Source organism: Myotis davidii, unplaced genomic scaffold (genome assembly GCF_000327345.1).
Source record: "Myotis davidii unplaced genomic scaffold, ASM32734v1 scaffold262, whole genome shotgun sequence".
Lineage (NCBI taxonomy): Eukaryota > Metazoa > Chordata > Mammalia > Chiroptera > Vespertilionidae > Myotis > Myotis davidii.
Window position 1 is genome coordinate 75,634 of NW_006293541.1, and position 22,247 is coordinate 97,880.

General features: G+C 51.7%; 3 protein-coding genes across 3 annotated transcripts in view; 1 reads left to right on the top strand and 2 right to left on the bottom strand.

Annotated features, from left to right (window-relative positions):
* CTSZ (cathepsin Z) overlaps positions 1-2,575 on the bottom strand; it is a 10,076-nt gene extending 7,501 nt beyond the window's left edge. Inside the window, exon 1 of the mRNA XM_015566210.1 lies at positions 2,444-2,575. Coding sequence (XP_015421696.1) covers positions 2,444-2,575 — 132 coding nt within the window. The remainder of the gene's footprint in view (positions 1-2,443) is intronic.
* Positions 2,576-7,944: 5,369 nt separating this feature from the next.
* Positions 7,945-13,004, top strand: TUBB1 (tubulin beta 1 class VI). Its single transcript, XM_006767242.2, has 4 exons — positions 7,945-8,147; positions 10,638-10,746; positions 11,444-11,554; positions 11,673-13,004. Exons 1-4 carry the CDS (start codon positions 8,091-8,093, stop codon positions 12,749-12,751), a joined length of 1,356 nt encoding a protein of 451 aa, XP_006767305.1. The 5' UTR covers positions 7,945-8,090; the 3' UTR covers positions 12,752-13,004.
* Positions 13,005-16,360: 3,356 nt separating this feature from the next.
* ATP5E (ATP synthase, H+ transporting, mitochondrial F1 complex, epsilon subunit) lies at positions 16,361-20,022 on the bottom strand. The gene is made up of 3 exons (XM_006767243.2): positions 19,883-20,022; positions 17,815-17,941; positions 16,361-16,513 (listed from the first exon to the last, which is right to left on the bottom strand). The coding sequence occupies exons 1-2, from the start codon at positions 19,912-19,914 to the stop codon at positions 17,818-17,820; spliced, it is 156 nt and encodes a 51-aa protein (XP_006767306.1). The 5' UTR covers positions 19,915-20,022; the 3' UTR covers positions 16,361-16,513; positions 17,815-17,817.
* Positions 20,023-22,247: the final 2,225 nt, after the last annotated feature.

Sequence of the window (22,247 nt, forward strand, 5' to 3'; positions counted from 1 at the left end):
CCGGGGTTTGGGGGCCTGCTGAGCACATTGGAGCCAGACCTCGAGGGGCCCTGGGGCGGGGCAGAGACGCCTGTCCGAATGTCCCAGCAGCCTGGATGCTTGAGACCCTCAGCCCTGGAGAGGTGCCCCTGTCCCGACATCCCACTGGGCCCGGGCCTGCGGGGAAGGGGCAGGGGTCCCCGCAGAATCCTGCCCTGGCCTGGCTTTCTGCACCCCCTTGGCGAGGGCCCGGGCCCTCTGAGGAGATGCTGCCCCTCGCAGGAGGCAGTGCCGGGCTCCCTTGGCACAGAAATCCTTGGCTCTGCATTCCGGCTTCCAAGATGCTGGGAAGGCTGCCTGCTGACGCAGCTCTTCGGGGTCAAATGCGGAACTAAAAGCAGAAATGGGGAGCCCTGGCCTCGATTTCATAACGGAACAGTCATCCCTCCCTCCTGCTGCCCAGGCCGCAGCGCCGCTGCCTCGCCGGAAGGAAGGGTACGCACAGGCCTTGGCCGGGGTCCGCAGGCCCCTTCCTGGGCCTGTGCCCACCCAACAATCAAAATGACTGCCTCCTAGACTTCCAGCAATTTCCGTGGCCACCTTAGGAGCGCTGAAGTGACCATGGGACCCCAACGGGGCTGGACACCTGTCCGGCAGTGGCTGTCCGAGCAGCCGAGGCCTCAGGTGGAGCCCGGACATGGCATTCTCAGCCCAGAAGTTTCATCCCTGTTCCTGAAAAGCCACTGGGAGCTCAAGTGTGGTCACGGCCCCACCCTCTGGTGTGCTCTTCCTCTCCTGGGCGAGCCCTAAGCTGTCATTGGCAGGTGACCTGCAGTCACACAGGCCCCGGGCTCTGAGGGCCAAGCTTGCCGTATGCTGCCGCCCACAGACCTGCAGCAGGCTGGCCTGATCACATGGCCTCCAGCGGGAGGTCACACAGGCCTGTGGAATGCAGCTTCGCCGGAGGGAGGGGTGATGACTCTCAGGCTGGTGATGGGAGGACCCCGGGGTTGTCTCGCTGTGGCCCACCAGCGTTTCCCTGACACGCAAGCAAGTCAGACTCAGAAAGTGATGGGGAAATCGGGCGGCAGGATGGGGAGGGAGTCCAGACATTTGAAACCACAACTTGCAAGGTGAGAAGTGAGTGAGGTCTGGTGTGACACGCTCTGCCTCTCCAGCCCCCGGATGGTCAGACCTACAGACCCAGGGCCCTTCACATGTGAACTTGGCTGTAATCAGTGGGTGCTGAGGCTCTGAGGGGGGCGTGGCCTTGGACCAACCTGAGCCAAGTGTCAGCCTGCAGACTGTGGTCAGAGCACTGCAGCGTGACTGCTAGGGAAGAGCAGGCAGATCAACATGAAAGGCCGCTGGCCTCAGCAGGAGGACGAGCCTGCGGGGCTGGCCTCCCAGGGCCTGCTCCTCTCTCCGCACAGCAAGTGCACCTGAACGCAGCGTCGGGCCTTGGCCGACCTGGCAGCCGGTCCAGTGAAGGCATTTGTAATAAAGACTCATCTCCAGCCTGGAGCAGAGGGGCCTGGGCAGGGCCCCCCCAGCTCCAGCCACTCCCTCCTGCACTCTGTGTGCCCTGCTGTCCCACCTGGGGCAAGTCTTGCAGGTGCTGAGACGTGGAGTCCCCTGAAACCACTACCAAGTCCTCTCTCTGGAAGCCTACCTGTGCCCTGGCATTTTCCTCCTGGATGTAACTGAGTCATACCTGTTCCTCGTGGTGCTTAAAGGCAGAGGCTATGACTTTCTAGAATAGTCTCCAGACGGGGAATCATCTGTCCTCTTTAGATGTTGGAGGTGGGGCCAGCTGCTATCTTCCCATGTTATAGGTGTGAGACTGAGTACAGAGGTCAGGAGACCTGTACTCGGCATAGGCTCATGGGTGGCAGGTTAGAATCTAGTTCCCCCCTCTTTTCTTTTCCTCTATAAAGTCTCCTGACACACACAAGATCCAAGGCCACAACACAAAAACCAATTATTTCTAAAAATAAGGTCGATTTTCCTTCGTCCCGATAAAGAGCACACATACTTTCTAGTTGGGCCCGGGCTGGCCAGCTCTCCCCACCTGAAGGGGAGTGCGGACAGGTTGTTTCTGCGTCTGTGGAATTTCCTCGGAACCTTCACCCTTCCCTTCAGGCCGTGTCATGGCTCCCACCCCGCAAGCTGTAGACACTTGCCATTACTCCACATTCCTGTGTTTGGCCACATCCTGGATACCCGTTTTGTTTGGAGGGATGCCGACCCTGCTTGCCAGGCAAGTCTGGCTCCGCAGGGCACTTCGGCGTTCTTGGCAGCCGCAGGGCCCCTCTCCATCCACGTGGCCATGAGGTCAGATGCTCAGTCTGAATCCCAGACGCCTTTGTGGGGGAGGCCTTCCGATTGGGTGGGTCAGGTGTGACCTCGTCCTGCTGCTGTCCCCAAAGGCATCACCATTAACCCCTCTCTTGGCTGCACACACTTGCCTCCCTGGGACCCCATTCGTGAGGTTGGCCGTCAGCATGACCTTCAGAGCACGTTGGCCACGGGGAGTGCAGAATGTCGAGCCCGCCTGGGAGCTGTCCATGACCTCTGTCTGAGGGGTCTTGGTCATTCGTGGTCAGATCCGGGGGCTCTCTGAAGTCAGGCAGTCACAGGTATCTGCTGAGCTCCTGGCATGTGCCAAACCACTGTGCCAGCCCCTGGTTTCAAAGAGCTTACACTCGGGAAAGGGGCACGTGGAGAAAGGAAGCCCCCGGGAGTCGAAAGGGCTTGGAAATGGGTAGAACGGGGCTGGCTAGAGATGGGCTCTGGGGAGGGCGCTCCAGGGAGCCGAGACTGGTGGTGAGGACACGGGCATGGAAAGTTCTGGACTTGCGAGGCAGACGGGAGAGACTACGCAAAGTCCTCACAGGCAAACATGCTCGGTGGGTGCTCACCTGGAAGAAGCCAAGGGGCACGAGGCAGCAGGGGTGGCTGGCCTACACCGGTGAGGTCACGAAGAGCTCACAGCTGCCCTAAACACACCCCTCAGGCCTCCGGCGGGCACAGCTGCTGTGTCCTGCCTACCGCCCGCGGCCACGCTTCCTGCAGGCACAGCCCGGGAGGAGTGGACCCTCCGCCCTGCATCGCAGTCTCCGCAAGCCCCCTCCCCGCCCCTCCCGCATCTTCTTTGAGGGTCTGAGCAGCGTGGGATGTGGTGAGGGGGGCAGTTCTCCCCAGTGGCAGCTGGCTCCTGAAGGGCAGGGCCTGGCTTATGCGATCAGATCCCTCTGGTGGCCATGGGCGGAGGGGATGGAAGGAGGCAGGGTGAGGACAGGTGGGGCCGGCTGTGGTCATGGACGGGCAGCTGGTGATGCCTCGAAGCAGAGATGGTGACAGCGGGCAACGGCTGCCTGTCTGGGAGGTGGGGCTGGCAGGACCCAGGTGTGGGCCAGGGGTGAGGAGAAGGAGGAGGGAAGCGGTCTGGGCTCCTCAGATGCCTGGTTGGAGGCCAGCAGGCTGACCCCTCCCAACACCTCACATTGTACCCTGGACATAGGGGCCCAAAGACCTGCAGCCCGACCCGTCTCTGCCTCTGCCATCATTCTTGGACTCGAGTGAGCCGATTTCTTCTTTGAGCCTCAAATTCCCAAATGAGGTGGCAGAGGACGTTGCAAAGGCCAGTGGAAAGGGGACCAGGGCTGTCTGTCTGCATCCTTGGAGAGCAGGGCCCCCCTTCCCTACTTTCCTGAGGTCCCTCGAACCCCCAGAGAGCACCTGGCCAGTATTTGTTGGATAAACAAATGGATTTCTGAGAGGCGCGCAGCAGAGGTTTCTTGGACAAACACTGGGCTTGAGGAAGGGTAGGTTTCTGTTTAATTTCAGCTCCAGGTGCGGGCGGTGTTATGCTTATCTCTGTTTCCGCCACCGAACGTTGCTTATCAGGTCCTGTCCGCCTTGACGGGGAGAGACTTGGTGGAGAAGGCGAACGTGTCCCTGCGGAATCACGGCAGTTCGGGGAGGTGCGTGAGCGTGCGTGCGTGCGTCCTGCACCTTGGAGATGGCACAGCCCAGCTCTGACCCCTGATGTGCCCACAGAGCTGCAGAGTGTCTCACTGCTGGGCTGGAGGCCGGGGGGTGCAGAGTGGCCCCGAGGCCAGCGTGGTGTGGGTGCCATGGGGATTTTCAGCTGGGGGACCAAGTCTAAACTTTCCCCATGAAGCCGGGCAGCCTGGCTTGTGGAAAAACAGCCATGCTCTCCCAGTCCCTCCTCTCTGCGAATTCCTTATTCTTTCTCCAGAACTTTCTCTCACAGCTAGAGACACCCCGAAGCCGAGGACAGGAACGGGGAGCTCGGTGCAGCTGATCTGCCCACACCGCTGACTCACTCATAATGGCCCCTCAGATGTCATTTTCTTGCTAAGACATTTGGAAAAATTTCTGCCTCTGAATCACAAGCAAACACTGTAATTCAACAATCTCCTCGGAGTTATTCACGGAACTTGGATGTACCCAGAAGAGGATGAGGGGCGGATGAAATCAATGAATTCTAAGTGTGCTGTGTTTTTCCTGATTATATTTCATTTGTCAAATGGGGGGGCTCCATCTGACCACTGGGGGCAGCTCCTGGAGGAAGTCTGGGAGCAGCCGATCTGGGGTTTCTGGTGACACTTGGTTTTCCTTATCATCGTAGTTCTGTTCCCATAATAGACCCGGGGACATGCAGGAAGGGGCTGGCTGCCACCGCATCTTCTCGCGGCCCAACTAAGGGTCATTTCAGCGTCTGCAGGCAGCGGCTTTCCTGGCATGCAGTGGTGTCACCACCATGCATTCCCTGGGATGCTTTTGCTCTGCCCTCTGCCCTCTGCCCTCTGCCCTCTGCAGTGATGCTCGCTGATGCTCTGACTCCCGGGCAGTCACTGCTAACCTGCCTTTGCCACAGCCCTTCTCTGGGGGACAAAGGACTGTCCTTCGTCACAGACGGCCGCTCTCCATCCCTCGCTGCAGTTCAGGGCTGGCTGGAGGGCCACCTTCCTCCCGGGAGGAGAGCAGAGCAGTGTCCCAGGAGGGGCTGCCACTCCTGGTCTGAGAAGGGCCCTCCGGGGAGAGCTCTTGCCATGGCACACAGCTGCCGTCACCAGGACAAAAGGGTGCGGAGTGGCCGCTTTCAGACCCATGCCTTTCTCACCACCCTGTCCCACCCAGACATTTTAAACCCGGACAGCCAGCCTTCTGTGCCCACAACTAGCTCAGCCTGGCACATAGTAGGTGCTCACTATCTAGAAATGAACGGTGCCATCTATACAGGGAGCCGCAGCCTCTAACACCCGTGGAAGAAGACTTGGAAAACACCGCCTGCAAAGGCAGTCCCCACAGCGAACCGGCGACCGCTACCCCGTGTTGCGGCTGAGAAAACTCAGGTTCAGACAGGAGGAAGGCCCAGAGCGGCCGAGCCTCGGCCCTGGGCCGTGGGCTCCCTGCCCAGCATCTGCCCTCGCCCCAGCGGCGTCCAAAGCTGAGTGCAGTGCCGAGACTGAGTAAACACTGCCAGCAAACAGCTCAAAGCAAACAGCTCCTCTTCTTCCCTCCTCTTGCCAACTGCCCCATTAACAGAAAAACCTTTTAAGCGCCCATCTGGGAGCCTGACCTCCCCTCCCTGAGCAAACTGAGATGACCAAGAGGAATGTGCTCCGGGTGGAGGTGGTGGGGGCCCGCACAGAGACCTAGTAGCCCCCGCCTGGCTGTGTCCCCGCAGCCCACACGGCCCTGTGAGCACCTCTAACAGCACCTGCGGTTACCCATCAACAAGCCACTTAGGGGTTGGAGGGAAAAATCCTCCAGCCTCCCCCCCTCCACCCCCCGCCCCTTGAGGACATACTCTGAATAAATACATTATTGCCTTTATGAAAACTTGCCATGGCTGCTCAAACTTGCCCAGCTGTCTGTGTGCGCTCGGCAAACATTTGCTGAGGCCCTGTTACCCAAGGGGCAGGTGGGGGACTCGAAGGTGGAAAGATAGCGGCAGTTTCCAGACTGGCGGGAGATAAGGCATGAGGATAAGTGATTAACAAACAGGACCAAGTAAAGTGCTGGGGCCGCAGGCGTGTGTGTGTGTGTGTGTGTGTGTGTGTGTGTGTGTGACCCTGGGGCTGAGGGGAAGGTCAAGGTGCTCCAGGAAGTGACAGGGGAGCTTCCCTGGGACTCTGGGACTTTGTAGGAATCTGATGAGCCAGGGAAGGTGGGGAGGTCAGCAGGGGATGAGGGAAGAGGGCACCCAGGGAACGAGAGTGGGGTGACACCTATGAGAGCTGAAAGCTTTTTTTTTAATTTGTGAAAAGTACTGCTGGACACCCGAATTCCTTCGTCTTGAGTTCACACTTCCTTCTCTTTGCCTTTGAGGGCGGCATGGTTTGAACCAGAGGCCTCTGTGACGCCTGCAGTCCTTGCGATCTGAGCAGAAGGAAATGCCAAGCTGGAGAAGTGTTACGGGAGCACTAACCCTGCGCCACGTTGGGGGAAGGCACCTGTTGTTAACATCTTGCCACACTGGGTCACCTCGTTCCACGGATCGCATTTTTATTGTGTTGCCTAAATGTTTGCGACTGAATTGCTGGCCTGGTGACTCTTGACCCTGAGTGCGTCACAGTCTCTTGAAAACAAGGATTTCTATTTGCATAAGCCCCAGGCCCCGATCTCACGCAGGAACTCCAACATGGACACCGTGCTATTGAGCAATGTATGCCGTGTATTCCAATGCCCACAACTGTCTGAGGAGTGCCCTTCACAGCGCCTTTGCCCGGTCCAGGCCCGGCCCAGGGTCACGGGCCTCTTCCGGACAGTGGCAGACTAGAGCGGCTCTCGTGCCGGCCTCCAGGGGACAAGTCCTCCTCCCCCACCTCTTGGTGTTGCTTTCAATGGACAGCTCAGGTCCTTCCTGTGGGTGAATGCCTGTGGGAGTGACTAGAGGCTATTGATCACCCCTTCCCCCCAAGTCCATTGTTAGCAACTGTTCTTCGCCATCCCCTGTACCCCCATCTCAGGCTGCCCAGGCCGGGGGGACACAGGGTTTGGGAGTCAAGGGTCTGGAAAGGCTTGGGAGGCAGGGCTGACCCCTCGACCGACATCACCTGTCAGGTCAGGGGCAGGGAGGATAGGGACCAGGGCTCTGGGGCTGAGTCCAGTTCAGTCCTGCCTTTGAATCCACACCCTGGGGACTTGCCTTCCTGAGTCAGTCACCCCCTCAGAGCCCCGGGATGCAGGGGCTGCCTGCACCGGTCTCCTCCATTCCCCAACCCCCAGCTCCCAAAGGTGTGCCCGGCATAGGGCAGGTGCCGGTTGGTAGCTGTTCAATGACCAGGGCCCGCCTCGGGGTCCCTGGCAAAGGCCGAAGAGGCCTCGGGAAGCAGGTGCACACGTGCCAGGGCTCAGACTGAGATGTGGCCCTGCCTGCACCCCCGGGGCTCTGTGCTGCTGGGCAGGGCTGGCTGTGGGTAGGAGGGCGGCGGGGGGAGGGGGGCCTGGGCCTGGTTTTGCAAGTTGTTTGCTGGGAGCTCAGGGAAGCACGCCGAGGTCCTGGGAGAGCGGGTCCATCCTCTGCACCTCCCAGTCCGGCTGCCCTCGGCTGGGCCTTAGCGAAATGGAAGTGTGGGTGGGCGTCCTGCTGGCCCCCGGAGCGCTCTTGGTCTGCTCAAGGAAACCACTGGCAGGCAATGAGCCCAGCCAGCAGGACAAGAGCAAAGGGGACAACAGAACGCAGGGCCAGAAAGGGTGATGAGGGGCCAGGCTCAGCTGTCACACCACAAGCCAAGAGTCCATCTCGCAAGCCCACAGCTGGTGCTGGACCGCCGGGCACCGTGCGCAAAGGCAGCCTTTGGTCTTGAACTCTAGGAAATGACCAGGCAATATTCTGCGCTGGGAGAGGAAAAGAAAACCCCCTTCACTAGGATGATAGGCAGAGCACAGGAGGGCTGGGGCTGGGGCTGGGGCTGGGCCTGGGCTGGACACACCCGTGGGTCACACTGGGGGGAGCTGGGTCAGCTGGTCCCATCACTGCAATGACCAGTCGTGTTGGGCTCACACTGGTGAAGGGCGTCTCTCCCAGGGTCTGAGGATTCCGTGAAGATCTTGCCCTTGGGCACAAAGCAAGGATGCGTGAAATTGTGCACATTCAGATCGGCCAGTGTGGTAACCAGATCGGATCCAAGGTAAGGCGCCTGCATTCCTAGCAATAGCTTCACCACGGTCCATGGCGCCGCGGTCCATGGTGCAGCCAACCAAGAAACTGCCCTCTGTAGCTGAACAGACAGCATGCACTTGCTGGGCGTTTGATTATTAAACAGCCTTTAATTAGAGACTCAGGAATTCGCAAAGGTTTAAAGGGTTAATTTAATTCATATTAATTTTGTGGAGTCTCTTGTGTATGATACACATTAACTATTTTTACTTTTATCATCTTTAAGCAATGAACTTTTTATATCTGAAAACAGTAATTTGTGTCCAAACAGTTTTCCAGAGTTTGTTGGGAAATGTTCACCACCGTATCATGAAGCCATCGTTCCCTCCTCTTTAGGTTATAAAGTTAAAAAGGATCAACTGTTGTTCCATTTAATATGCAACAGAAAAGTAAAAGCTAAACCTACAAGGTTTGTGCCCAGGAGCAATAAGAATTAAAATAGACCCTCTGGAATATAAATGAGTTTTTCTCTCCCCCTCTTAAAATGTCTCAAAGGACCTGGCTCAGTTGGTAATGCTAAGAAAACAGTGAGAGCGCCCAATGCCTCCAGCCCTAATCTGAAGATGACCAATTCTATAGTACCTGATTGTTCTCATTGCTGTTTTTAAATTGCTTTTACAAGTATGAACTGTATTAAAACTGTCTTTAAAATTAAAAAAAAAAACTGGTGAAAGACAGCATAAAATTAACTATCCCTCTCCCCTCCTCCGCTCTTACTAAATTCAGGCTGTTGTATTTAACTATTTAAAAGAGCATCACTCAGTGCCTCTTGCAAACCTGAAACTCTGTCCCTACTAAATAGTAACCCTGCATTCCTCTCCCCAGCCCTGGCCCCACCAGCCGACTCCGTCTCAGTTTGACTTCTCTAGGTCCCTTATGTAAGTTGAGTCATCAGGCACTGAGCACAATGTCCTCAGGTTCATCCAGGCTATAGCAGGTGACTGGATTTCCTTCTTTTCTTTTTAAAAAATCCTCATCTGAGGACGTTCTCATTGATTTCAGAGAGGAAGGGAGAAACAATGATGTGATAAATACCAATCGATTGCCTCCCAGAAGCCCCAGACTGGGGATCGAACCTGCAACCTAGGTATATGTCCTGACTGGGAGTGAACCCACAACCTTTTGGTGCACCAGACGATGCTCCAACCAACTGAGCCACCCAGCCAGGCCCCTTCCTTTCCTAAAGCTGAATATCGCTTGTGTGGGTGGACTGCATTTTGTTACCATTCATCCCCGATGGACACTGGGCCGTGTCCCACTTTCTTTTGCTGTGGCTGCTGCTGCTATGCAGAAACCAGTCTTTGAACGCAGGGGTTTAAACCCTGGGACAAAGACGATGACTGCTCGAAGGGAAGCATCAGCCTTCCACACGACAGTGATAAGATGTTCAAACTACAGCCCACAGAGGAGGCCCAAGCCCCCACGGCCCTGACGCTGCAAGATAATGTGCACGGAGGCCCTTGAGAGGGAGAGCAGTCCAGATAGGGTCCTCGCTCTCACTCCAGAACCACAGCAACTACTTATTATCTGGGTCCCTAAGAACTTGAAGTTATACCTAATTTGTGGTGTCACAGAACTTAACTTCATTGATTCTTCCACACCCTGAACAGTGTTGGTAACTTACTGCAAATAAGACCATGGTCGGAGCAGAGCCGTCATTCACAAGAGGTGGCTGGTGACTTGAGCATAGATGTTTTCATTGCACGGGACGAAGGGCTTCTCCAGGGCAATGAAAGGAGGGCGTCTGGTCACTGTTTCCATACTGAGAGCTTGGCATGTTTGTACATTAGTAAGTACTGTCTGTGATTGAAGGTGCAATGTGTTTCGAACAGTCACAAGAGGGTAAGCTGTGCATGATTTTAACTGTGTGCACACCTGATCATCAAAATGCACACTGCTTGCATTGGGCATAGATGTCCCATTTATGGGCTTTTGGGTAAACTGCATGAAAATAAACCTCCAACCCGGGCTGGGAAGGAGCCTGCAACCAAGGTATGTGCCCTTGACTGGAATCAAACCTGGGACCGCTTAGTCCGCAGGCCGACACTCTATCCACTGAGCCAAACCGGCTAGGGCCTGGAGTCTATACTGTATATGCTTGGAGCACTACAGGTGAGCTTAGAGCTACACTGTGATGTGCAATGCTAAACAACAGCTTTAAGGTACACAACAGCCTGAATTTAGTAAGAGCAAAATCCAACTTCATGTATGTTGACAGTTCATTTGGGGAATGCAGGTGGGTATGGAATGCAGTCTTCGGATGCCTGTGTAGGAGAGGCACAAAGGAATGATGCCACGGAGAGGACTTATGAAAAGGACCAAAAACACGTCTTGGGAAGGGACAGGCTGGGAGACCCAGGGAGGCAGGCCCGGGCCACCTCCAGTCTTCCTGTCCCACCTGCAGCCAACAAAGCCTTTTTCGAGTCCCTCTGCGCACTGACCACCCCTCCTCTGCTTTCAGTTCTGGGAGGTGATTGGTGAGGAGCACGGCATCGACTCGGTTGGGAGCTATGGCGGGGACTGTGCCCTGCAGCTGGAGAGGATCAGCGTGTATTACAACGAGGCCCACGGTAGGATGCTGTGCTCGGGGCGGCCAGTGCTCACAGGGGACCACGAGATGTCCATGGGTGACGTCTGGGCACCTCCACAGGACACTGAGTGATGACAGGCAAATGGTCCCCTTCCCCCGCCCTGTTCAAAGAAGTCACTAAGGGGGGGGGGGGGGTTGGGGGGGGGCATGTCTTAACACGTGCAGTTTAAGCACCAGCCTTCCCATTTGGTTTTTAAGTAAAAACCAGCAGCACTTCCAATAGGAACAGAATCTCTGTCGTTGGCAACATAACAAAACAATAATGGAAACATAATTTTTAAGGCATTTGTAGATTTGTGTATTGTCAGGGTCTGGGTGTGATTGCGAATCTCTGTTTACCAAAGACACCATTTTTTTCTGGGGGGGGGCGGTCTCACAAGGTTCCATTTTGATGAAACATTAATTTTTATTTTATTTTATAAATATTTTTCTTGATTTCAGAGAAGAAGGGAGAGGGGGAGAGAGATGGAAACATCAATGATGAGAATCACTGATCCTGCACACTCCCTACTGAGAGTGGAGTTCACAACCCAGGCACGTGTCCTTGACCAGAGTCGAACTGGGGACCTTTCAGTCCCCAGGCGGACGCTTTGTCCACTGTGCAAACTGGTTAGGGTGAAACATTAACTTTTAGAAAAAACAATAGTTTGCTGACTTCTTCGTATCTTTCTGCACAGATAAGAAATATGTGCCCCGAGCCGTCTTGGTGGACCTGGAACCTGGGACGATGGACAGCATCCGGTCTAGCAAATTGGGAAGCCTCTTTCAACCAGACAGTTTTGTCCACGGTAGGTTTTTCTGGAAGGTTCCATTGGGATGAGAGAAGGATGCCTGCTGATGGCGTCCTCCTCTCTCCACCCTGCCTCCTCTGCCTCTGGGTAGATAACCACGTGTCTTCTGCCACAGGTAACTCTGGGGCTGGCAACAACTGGGCCAAGGGCCACTACACGGAGGGAGCGGAGCTGCTGGACAGCGTCCTGGACGTGGTGCGGGGCGAGAGTGAGGCCTGCGACTGCCTGCAGGGCTTCCAGATCGTGCACTCGCTGGGCGGGGGCACTGGCTCAGGCATGGGCACGCTGCTCATGAACAAGATCCGGGAGGAGTACCCCGACCGCATCCTCAACTCCTTCAGCGTCATGCCCTCGCCCAAGGTGTCGGACACGGTGGTGGAGCCCTACAACGCCGTGCTGTCCATCCACCAGCTGATCGAGAACGCCGACGCCTGCTTCTGCATCGACAACGAGGCCCTCTACGACATCTGCTTCCGCACCCTGAAGCTGACCACGCCCACCTACGGAGACCTCAACCACCTGGTGTCCTTGACCATGAGTGGCATCACCACCTCCCTCCGGTTCCCGGGCCAGCTCAATGCCGACCTGCGCAAGCTGGCCGTGAACATGGTCCCTTTCCCCCGCCTGCACTTCTTCATCCCCGGCTTCGCCCCGCTCACGGCGCAGGGCAGCCAGCAGTACCGGGCCCTCTCGGTGGCTGAGCTCACCCAGCAGATGTTTGATGCCCGCAACACCATGGCTGCCTGTGACCCCCGGCGCGGCCGCTACTTGACCGTGGCCTGCATCTTCCGAGGGAAGATGTCCACCAAGGAAGTGGACGAGCAGATGCTCACCGTGCAGACCCGGAGCAGCAGCTGCTTCGTGGACTGGATCCCCAACAACGTCAAGGTGGCCGTCTGTGACATCCCGCCCCCCGGGCTCAGCATGGCCGCCACCTTCATCGGCAACAGCACTGCCATCCAAGAGCTGTTCACCAGGATGTCCGAGCACTTCGCGGCCATGTTCAGGAGGAAGGCCTTCGTGCACTGGTACACGGGCGAGGGCATGGACATCGACGAGTTTGTGGAGGCCGAGAGCAACATCCATGACCTGGTGTCCGAGTACCAGCAGATTCAAGACGCCAAAGCAGGTCTGGAGGAGGATGACGAGGTGGTGGGGGAGGCAGAAATGGAAGCAGAGGATAAGGAGGGTTAACCAAGAAAGGCGGGCACGGGGGCGGCTCTCCACATGAGTGCTCTGGGCAGCAATCCCAAGGCTGCTCCGCTGGGCAGCACCGAGGACACTGCACACAGCCACTCAGCGCTAGCTCGGACACAGACATGGGCAGGGGCAGGGGCAGGGGGCGGGGCGGGGACATCACCGATGGCTTCAGGCTCTTCTTTGGCGCTGTAGTCCATGCACATTGTCTGCACTCCTTTGAATAGTAAAGTGAATTTATCACAAAGGATTCCCTTTGTCTACAACTTTGTTTACTGTATGAACAGCACGCGCGGGCAGCAGGACAGCACATGATATGTGGGGAGGATGGTACCTTGTAACTTCAGTGCATCTGGACTCCTGACTCGGTGGCCCGGGCTGCTAGGACTCTGCCCAGCACCCCACCTCTCACACTTGCTGGCTTCCAGGAAAGCCAGGTGACCAAGTGGTAATGGGGAGTCACACAGCTGAGGCAAGTGAGTCAACACCCACCAGGAAATTGTGTAGTCCCTGTGCACAACGCAGCCACCGACTGGACTGGAAAGGGGGAAAGGAAGGGGAGAAAAGTGCAGGCCAAAACCCAAAGCAGAAATGACAGGCAAAACTCAGGAACAAAACTCAGGAATACCCACCAACCCATGCCTTGTTACCAGCTTTCGACACATACATGTGCTATTTACGTTTCTTACTAGTGTTAGACTCTGGGACCTCATTGACCACTCTCTTTGGTGGTCAACCAAAGACCTGCAGCGGTTCTCAACCTGTGGGTCGCGACCACCGGAAAAACACATTTAGCATATCAGATATTTACATTACGATTCCTAACAGTAGCAAAATTACAGTTATGAAGTAGAAACGAAAATAATTTTATGGTTGGGGGTCACCACAACATGAGGAACTGTATTAAAGGGTCGTGGCATTAGGAAGGTTGAGAATCACTAAGGCTACTTTGGAATGGCCTGCCCACTCCCATCCGGTCACCACCTTCTGAGCACGAGGCCAGCCCCTGCTCACTCAGAAGGGCACAGCGTGGGCTCGGCAACGTCCCTCCTGGTTACAGAGGACATCATCTCATTAGGGAACTTTTACAGTTCAGATTAATTTGCAGAAGTTGTCATGATGTTTGCAGGATGACACAGCTTTAACCATCACATGGTTTTAATCTGCTCTCATTGCAACAGGACCAAACACAAGAGCATAATCAAATCGCCTGTAACTTAATTACAGCTTACCTATTTCTAACATGCTGCCGGCCCTGAGGGCCTTAAAGGTTTAATGGCCTACAATTACCACTGAGCTCTACCTTGTTTGCTCCGCGGACAGCAGGGATTCACTTGCGGACACTAGGTCCTCGCCTCCCGATTTGCTTCTATAATTTGCAATAATAATGAGGCAGCAGGTGCAGGCAGGTTTGGGGGGCTTGGGGGAAAGACATAGCTCATTCTGGGAAACATTACTTTTCATAAATGCATCAAAGGAAATGACTGAAATTGCCAAGAGAAAATTAAAATCTTGCGGTCGACAGTATAGCAAGCCTTCTATTTACAAAATGAAAAAGAAAAGTTTTAAACACTTTCTACTTGAGGTTCAAGAATCACTAAAACCACAATCAGATTGAATAAGAAGCTGCACCTGTAAGCTCTTACTTTGAAGCTGTGAACTTCCTTAGATGCTAAAAAGTCCTACAACCTGTGATTACCTAAGAATTCATACTCATGCTTCCTCAAGCACTTTCCTCCTCAAATCTAAAAAGGCAATTAAGTGGATGGGAGGAAGGATATAAATCTAAATTAAAAAGAAAAAGACTTCTGCTGACTTATATTACTATAAAGATTTTTGTTTGCTCAATATTAATCATTAAAGTATAAAGAAATTCAATTTTAAATGGCTCAATTGCTTTATTTCAAACTAAATAAATTGCTTTTCTTGGAGTCTAACCACCCAGATTAATTTTTAGTTAAAAATATTTCAAAATGCATCCCATCAGCCTACTCTTTCGTATGGTAGAAATAGATGAAATTAAAAATCCAGAATCCAAAAGCAATCTGTCCCCTCTGATTTTGAAGAGCCGTTTTATTTAGTAGTATGGTCGTTACAGTGACATTGGTCTCTCAGAGACCAACATAGTAGAATCGAATTTTAGAGTTTGTCCGATGCCTTCACCTCCCAGCCCAGAGCACTGCAAGAGATTAACAACAGCTTCAACCACCCCAACCAGTGACTACAATATCCACAACTAGATCTGATTGGGGCCCCTGGTAACCTGGACACTTCTGCCAGCTACCCAGCAGGGCTGGATGCAGTTTATTTAATCAGTTATCAGTTCAGGGTATTTTTGCTGGCAAAAAATTTATCTTTTATTCAGTTCCCTTATAATCCTTGCCATGTCACAAGCCTGTCCCTAAGTCTCACCTCCAATAATCACATTTGCCTCCCTAATAAATGACTCATTTCTAATGACTTGGCTGGAAATTAGCTCTTTGCCTGCCCCTCATTGTCTGGTTATCAAAAAGGCCTAAAGGCCTCATGAGTCACTGACTCCTGTTTGTATGAATGATGCTTCCTAGTCCCTCCATCACCTAACAACCCAGGTGCCCAGACTTCAAAACAGCAGGACAACAGCCCAGGGCAAAGGACCACAGGAGCTTTAAGTGGCTTTTAGCCCCGCTCTCCCACTGCTCTCCCACTGCTCCCGGCATGCCCTGTGCTGAGAATTAAATAAAACCTACAGGTCAAGGTCCCGGGGCAGGGAGTCTTCTCCACAGCTGAGAACAGACATTTTCTGGGCTCCTTCTTGGCCCTGCTAAAATCATTATTAGCTTAAGTGCTGTGGTGAGAACTGGTCCCAGGGCAGGAACTGAACGTGTTTCAAAATTTCCTGTTCAAACTTAGTTCTCTATTCTCCAAAAACAGCTAAAATTAAGCAGTTAATGCTGCAACGAAGTTTTACTCTGCCAAGTGCTTCCAAGTTTCAAAGAGAGATAAAAACAAGACACTTACAATAATACTTCATCCATAAATATTTAATGACTAAATGAGTCACCTCGCAAACACCATCTAACTGTTGTAATCATCACCCGAGACGGCAGTTAGGAGCCTGGATTTTAATTTCAGCTCGGCCATTAGTTCGATAAGCTGGTGACTGAGGCTGCACCTCATTTCCTATGAGCAATACTCCCAGAATGTAAAGGTTCATTCATCAGACAAGGTTTAAGTGCACAAGAAAAACATAAATACTACAACTTAGTATTTTCCTTCTAATCGAGGACTTGAGTTATTATTTTCATTTAAGCTACTGGCCAAGCAGCACACTACCCAGAGAGACGGTGGCCTGCACCAAGCAGGACGCTCTGACACGACCTCCATGATTCAAAGATAAGGGGCAGCCAGGGCCTGAATGACATAGTCTGTCAGTTAATGTCATGAAAAAGAGTACTTTCTATTTTGAGACACTTTCAAACTGTTTCCTGTATCTCTTTGGTCCCTGGATATTAAATCTGCTTCCCCTACTTGAGACACCTCGGTTCCCAGGGTCACGGCCCAGCAGTTGTGCAGACAGTTCCCATGAAGAAAAAGAACAAGTCCGACAGAAACCAACACAACAGCCGGAGGGGAGCATGTTTCAGTTTATTGGCAATGTCAATCCATCAACAAGACAGGTGTTACTTTCCCCATGAAGTGTGATCGTTTTCAATCTGCTATAACCTGTGCCCACACATCTTCACCTTGAAAATGTAGCATTCAGGCTTTAGTCAGGGTCTAGGAGAAAAAAGAAAATGCAGAAGTTGCTAGTCCTCTGTGTTTTCTTGAAAACCCAACACGAATGGGGGAAATAACCTCCTTATAGCGAATTACATAACATAACTGTGGCTTCAATGCACTCGTTGATGAGGAGCCCTGGCTCTTGGCAGGGCCTTAGCTCAACAGGCACTTACTTCCCTAAGTAAAATCAAACCCTTGCCTAGCAATAAAGAAACTACTTTGCCTTTAAAAGACACTAAAACCCCCTGTGCTGATGGGGTGGGGGCCGAATCCCCTGCAGGACATACAGAGAATGGCCAACGTTTTGTTTCCGGATCTGGACGCTGCTTCCTGACCCAAGGATATCACAAGGTCATGGGAGTGAGATTCGGGTTTAGCTAGAGTCTAGACTAGACTACGCTGCAGAGCAGGGCTGTGATTCTGTAAGTTAGCTCACTGTTAAAAACAAAACAACCCCACATAAAACCTGGTCTCATCACTCAGAATTATGAGATTATACAGAGAGCCCCTAGAAAAAGGACTAAATTCAAAACACTGTATCTCTAGACTGGTAATAAAATATTTACTAATTCAAAATGAAAATGAGAAGCGCTTAGGGGAGACAGTTCCAATAAGTAAAATTGCTCATAACCACAAGCTGCCAAAGGATTAATATTTATCACATTTCCCTGCTACTGCGGGTCGGAAGCTTTTTGAAAAGCAAAACAAGAAAACGAAATCTGGGAAACATCTCTCTGGTAATTTATTTCACTTATCTTTGAAATAAGAATGTTCAAAAAAATGGTTTTTAGAGCAAATCACTTTAGAAGTTCAGAGCACAAAGGTCTGACTGACCCAATGTACAGGAGGACTGTCTTGTGCGGTGCAAAAGGGCACTTATCACTGCCACCATCTTTGGAGAAGTGGAATGGCCAGACCCCCGGAGAGCACAGCACATTCGGCCAAGCGGGCTCACTGCAGGGTCTTGCAGATTCTCCTGCCTGATACATGGCAGGACCTGGCCTGCACTTGCAGCAAATGAAACAAGTTTAATTAAAATGAGATGGATCTCTACCTAAGCATTGCTAAATGAGCTGAAAATCAATGTGCCAATTGCTTCTGCTTGTCAGGGCCCCAGATGACATTCTTTGATTTGCCAAGGGACTTGTACTACCCGTATGCTTTACACATTATTATCCCACCAACTTCTACATGGACTAATTGGCCAAAAATGGGACAAGTTCAAAAGTAAAATTACTTTTTTTAAAAAATACTCTCAAAATTTAAAATGCACCTCTTCTAACTCAATCAGAACTTACACATTATTCCTTCTTCACTTTCACAATTTTGACGCTGCTGGTGGAAGTCTTCTCGGCGCTTGCTTTGAATTCAGCCTTCAGTGCATCCCGCACTGCTTTGGCACAGATCTGGGAGTAGCGGATGTAGCTGGGAGAAAATGAGACACGATCCAGAGTTAATTATCAAGGAACCAGCCAGATTGGTTGTGTAACTGGTTTTCTTTTTCTTCCTATATTTTCAACTTTGGTTTGAGGGTCCATTATTACAGAACTGGACTTAGAAATGACAATGCCAACAGGAATCCATACAAAGGAAAAGAAGACCAGGAAGAAATATACCATAGTCTTCACTGGTGATAGGATGGGTGGGCTTTAGTTTTTGTCCTTTATGTTGTTTTCCCCTCTTTAATAAATATTAACTTAAAATAAAAGATGCACAGCCTGGCCGGCGTGGCTCGGTGGCTGAGCTCGACCTATGAACCAGGAGGTCATGGTTCCATTCCTGGCCAGGGCACATGCCTGGGCTGTGGGCTCGATCCCCAGTGTGGAACGTGCAAGAGACAGCTGATCAATGATTATCTCTCATTATTGATGTTTCTATCTCCATCTCCCTTACTCCCTGAAATCAATAAAAATATATTAAAAAATAAAATATGCATATATATTTTCTTAAATCACATAGCACAAGAAGCAGACCAAAATATTAATGGAGTCTATAACATGAGGGATGCCCCCCAATTTCTCTACTTGAAACTTTTTATATTATTCCGACAAGTATGTATAATTAAAAGAGAAAAAAACTATTTTGAATTAAAAGTTCTCCCTCTGATTAATTATTTAAAGGTTTTCCTGAGAATATTGGATCCTGTTTCACAATTCTGCCATTAAACATACTTCCCAATCAAGGTTTCCAAATTAAACTGCACCAGTCCTTTGAGAATATCATCAATTCTAGCAAAATGTCTAACGGCCTGCTTCCTGTTTGGTAGATGGAGGCCCATCAACATCTTATTTTCAAGATGTCAGCTCACTTGTACACTTTTTGAAAACAGGAAGGGGGGTGAGGGGGGAGCGATGCTGTCTATTTTCTCATGTTTTCAGATTAGGGTTTTTTTTTTTGGCCAAGAGGTGGGCGTTCCAATGCCTGCTTCCACTCTTACTAATTGGGTGACCTTCAGGCTGTTCAATCTTTCAGCTCGTTTATTCACCCAGAGAAACAATAGAATAAAACAGACGGGTAATTACACTCGCCCCACCTGGGCCGAGACAAAGTGTGAAAAGCATGAGTCACCCCTTCCCGCACACAGTAGGCGCTTCACACGGAAAGTGTGGTGTCAGTCACAGGGACTGACACGGGGCTTAACGTGTTAATAAACGGTGCCCATTCCTGGGACTACCCTCCTCCCAGTTCTGCAGTCAGGCGCTCTGGGGCTGCTGGGGCGTCTCCCAGCCTCAACCCACGGGCGCCACTAGGAGGTGCTACTTTATCCGGACAGGTGAACAGGTGTGTCACTCGGGCCAGAGGAACCAGGAGGGACCGGGCACACAGCACCCAGAGGGGTTCTCCCCGGGACACTAGCTGCTATGTCCTCAAACGGGTTCCGCAGGGAGCGTCCAGGAGCCACCGCCACCTGTGCGCAGGGCTCTCTGCAGGTAAGAGCAACGCAGTTAATGTACCATAAACATACAAAGTGTGCACCATCGTCAGGGGCCCCAATTTGATGCTGGAAGGCAAACCCAGAAACGGCTGGCAGTGGCCACATCCAGAGGCTGTCCCCCAATCTTCCAGCTCCCACGTTGTATGTCACCTGCCACTTTGACAACCGATGTCGTGAGAAGGGCAAAGGGCCTGCGCTGAGAGCCGCCGTCTCTGGGGGGAGTCGCGCCGGGGGCGGGGATGCACCCCACGTAGGCGCGCAGATGCTCGCGCGCGCGGCCCCCACGAGGCTGTGCCCGCTCCCAGCAGCAGCCGGCCGGCCCTAAGCCCCGGAATGCCGCCATCTTGGGCGCGCTCGCCTCCCGACCCCCACGCGCCCGCGTGACCTCTGACCCGGCCGCCCCGAGCTCCCCTCCCGAGGCCCGGGCCCACCTGAGTCCAGCCTGTCGCCAGTAGGCCACCATGATGCCGCGAAAGGGGGGGAAGGTCGGACCGAATCGTGAGGACGCCTCAATGTCGGATCCGCGCGCGACCCAGCGGCCGGAAGGTCAGGCCTGAGAAGCGGAAGGGGCGGGGTCCCTGGCCTGCCAATCCCGCCGCTTGGCCCCGCCCGGCATTTTCGAAGAGCCTCCGCAGTCCCGCCGTAGATCCCGGCACCGGGAGCCAATGGGAGCGTGCGGCACGGGCCGCGAATGCCTATCACCGGGCAGGCCGGCCGGCTACGCCTCGTGATTGGCTCGGCGGGTGATGAGCTTGTGCCCCGCGGGCTCCCGTAGTTCCGACTTTGGCAAGCGGAGCTGGGGGGAATGCTCGGCCGCGTGGTTTGGGGGAGATGCGAAGCGGTGGCCCGTGTGGGGCGCACCCCACGGGGGCCGGGGGGAACCCCTGAGTTTCAGGAACAAGTGACCAGCCGGACATCTCCCTGAGCCTTAGGGAAACCTGTGCTGTCTGCAAAAGGGGGGTGGGATCCCCAGACACGTGGAAAACCCGTCTCAGCAGAGCTGGGATACAGCCCTGACAATTAAGTGTATTCTTAGGAGGAAAAAAAATTTATTTACATTTAAGAAATTATAATCAGGCTGGCCGGTGTGACTCAATGGTTGAGCACGGACCTATGAGCCGGGGTCACGGTTTAAACTGTCAGGGCACATGCAGGGATTGTGGGGGCCTGCAGGAGGTAGCTGATCAATGCTTCTCATCATTGATGTTTCTATCTCTTCCTCTCCCTTCATCTGAAATCAGTAAAAATATAAAAAGAATTATAATCAGGAAAAACCATAAAGTTTTTATTAAGAAAGGTTCTTAGTGTAAAATCCACTTTTAATATTAAATAGGATAAGATGCTCCTAATCCAAGAGTCTATTCAATGAACACTTCCAGTGTAGTCCTCTCAAATGTATTTGCTTGCTGTGCATCTCTATCTTTACAGGTAAAAGCCATAAGCTACCAGCTATTTAAATGAAAGGAGTAATTACACAGGAAAATAAAAATTTAGAGAATTTTATCATTAGTTCTCACTAAAACAAAATCGAACAGAATAAAACTTAAGAAACCTTTTTATCAGTGCATTCATTACACCTTTTTCAGAACAAGTATAATTTACAGAAAGGCAACTTTAAAATATATATATTTATATATATATTAATTTTAGAGAGGAAGGTAGAGAAACATCAGTGATGAAAGAGAATCCCTGACCGGCTGTCTCCTGCATGCCCTCACTGGGGATCAATTCGGCAACCCGGGCATATGCCCCCAACTGGAATCAAACCTGGGACTATTCACTCCACAGGCCGACACTCTTATCCACTGAGCCAAACCAGCTAGGGCATAGAAGGCAACTATTAATAAAAAATCAGTACTTAGCAATGTTTTGTTTAACTGAAATGTTATTTCAATTGTAAAAACTATCTCTGGTTACAGAAATAATCAAAAACCTTATTGAATTTCACTTGTTTTTACAAATGCCCCAAGAAGTCGTAAGCTAAACAATAATTTAAGTAGAAAACACTAATTTTTAAATAGTTTGGTATACTATTTCTGTGGTTTATGTACATATATTACCTGGTTTCTTTTATAGGAAACCTGACTAGAAGTTGATCTTAACATTAAGCATCGTTAAATGCAAGAGCTAATCACCTTTTAACAAAAATACTCTATAAGCAACAGTTTCAAGTATCAAAGATATTTTTTAATGGTTGATAATTAACTGCTACAAAATATGAGACAAAATACATTTACTGGATTGTTTTTCTGAGTGCAGTGGCCCTTTGGCTCCCAAAATGAGGATTCCCCATAAATAAAAATCACAAAGCAATTCATGTAGTGGTTATCTTAGGCCAATGCCTTTCTCCCCCTTTCTACCTCCACCCCTTCAGTGGCACCATATTATTAAAAACAGTAGGGACCTGGGATTTGTACACCAGATAAGACATCATTTAGGCAATTTCAAGTGATGTACAGCTCCTCATGTAAAAAAGATGTTCTGTGGTCACAATTACTTCAAAAAGTAATTATATTCAAATAACCTGGCAGATCATATTTTAGCAATTACAGAGCCATAATTCTGACACATGGCAATTTACAAGTCAGACAAATGTGAAATGCTAAAAGATGTGAACAGCTGCTCTTCGAAAGAAAGAAGGAAGGAAGGAAGGGAGAGAGAAATAAAAAAAAGGAACCAGGTTAGCCTAGCCAGTATGGCCCGGCGGTTGTCAACCTATGAACCGGGAGGTCATGGTTTGATTCCCAGTCAGGGCACATGCCCAGATTGTAGGCTTGATCTCCAGTGCGGGGCGTG

Coding starts and splice junctions, on each gene's coding strand:
- TUBB1 (XM_006767242.2), top strand. CDS start 8,091: ATGCGTGAAATTGTGCACATTCAGATCGGCCAGTGTGGTAACCAGATC. Junction 8,148..10,637: donor GTAACCAGATCGGATCCAAG/GTAAGGCGCCTG, acceptor CTCTGCTTTCAG/TTCTGGGAGGTGATTGGTGA. Junction 11,555..11,672: donor ACCAGACAGTTTTGTCCACG/GTAGGTTTTTCT, acceptor CTTCTGCCACAG/GTAACTCTGGGGCTGGCAAC.
- ATP5E (XM_006767243.2), bottom strand. CDS start 19,914: ATGGTGGCCTACTGGCGACAGGCTGGACTCAG. Junction 17,942..19,882: donor TGGCGACAGGCTGGACTCAG/GTGGGCCCGGGC, acceptor ATTTTCTCCCAG/CTACATCCGCTACTCCCAGA.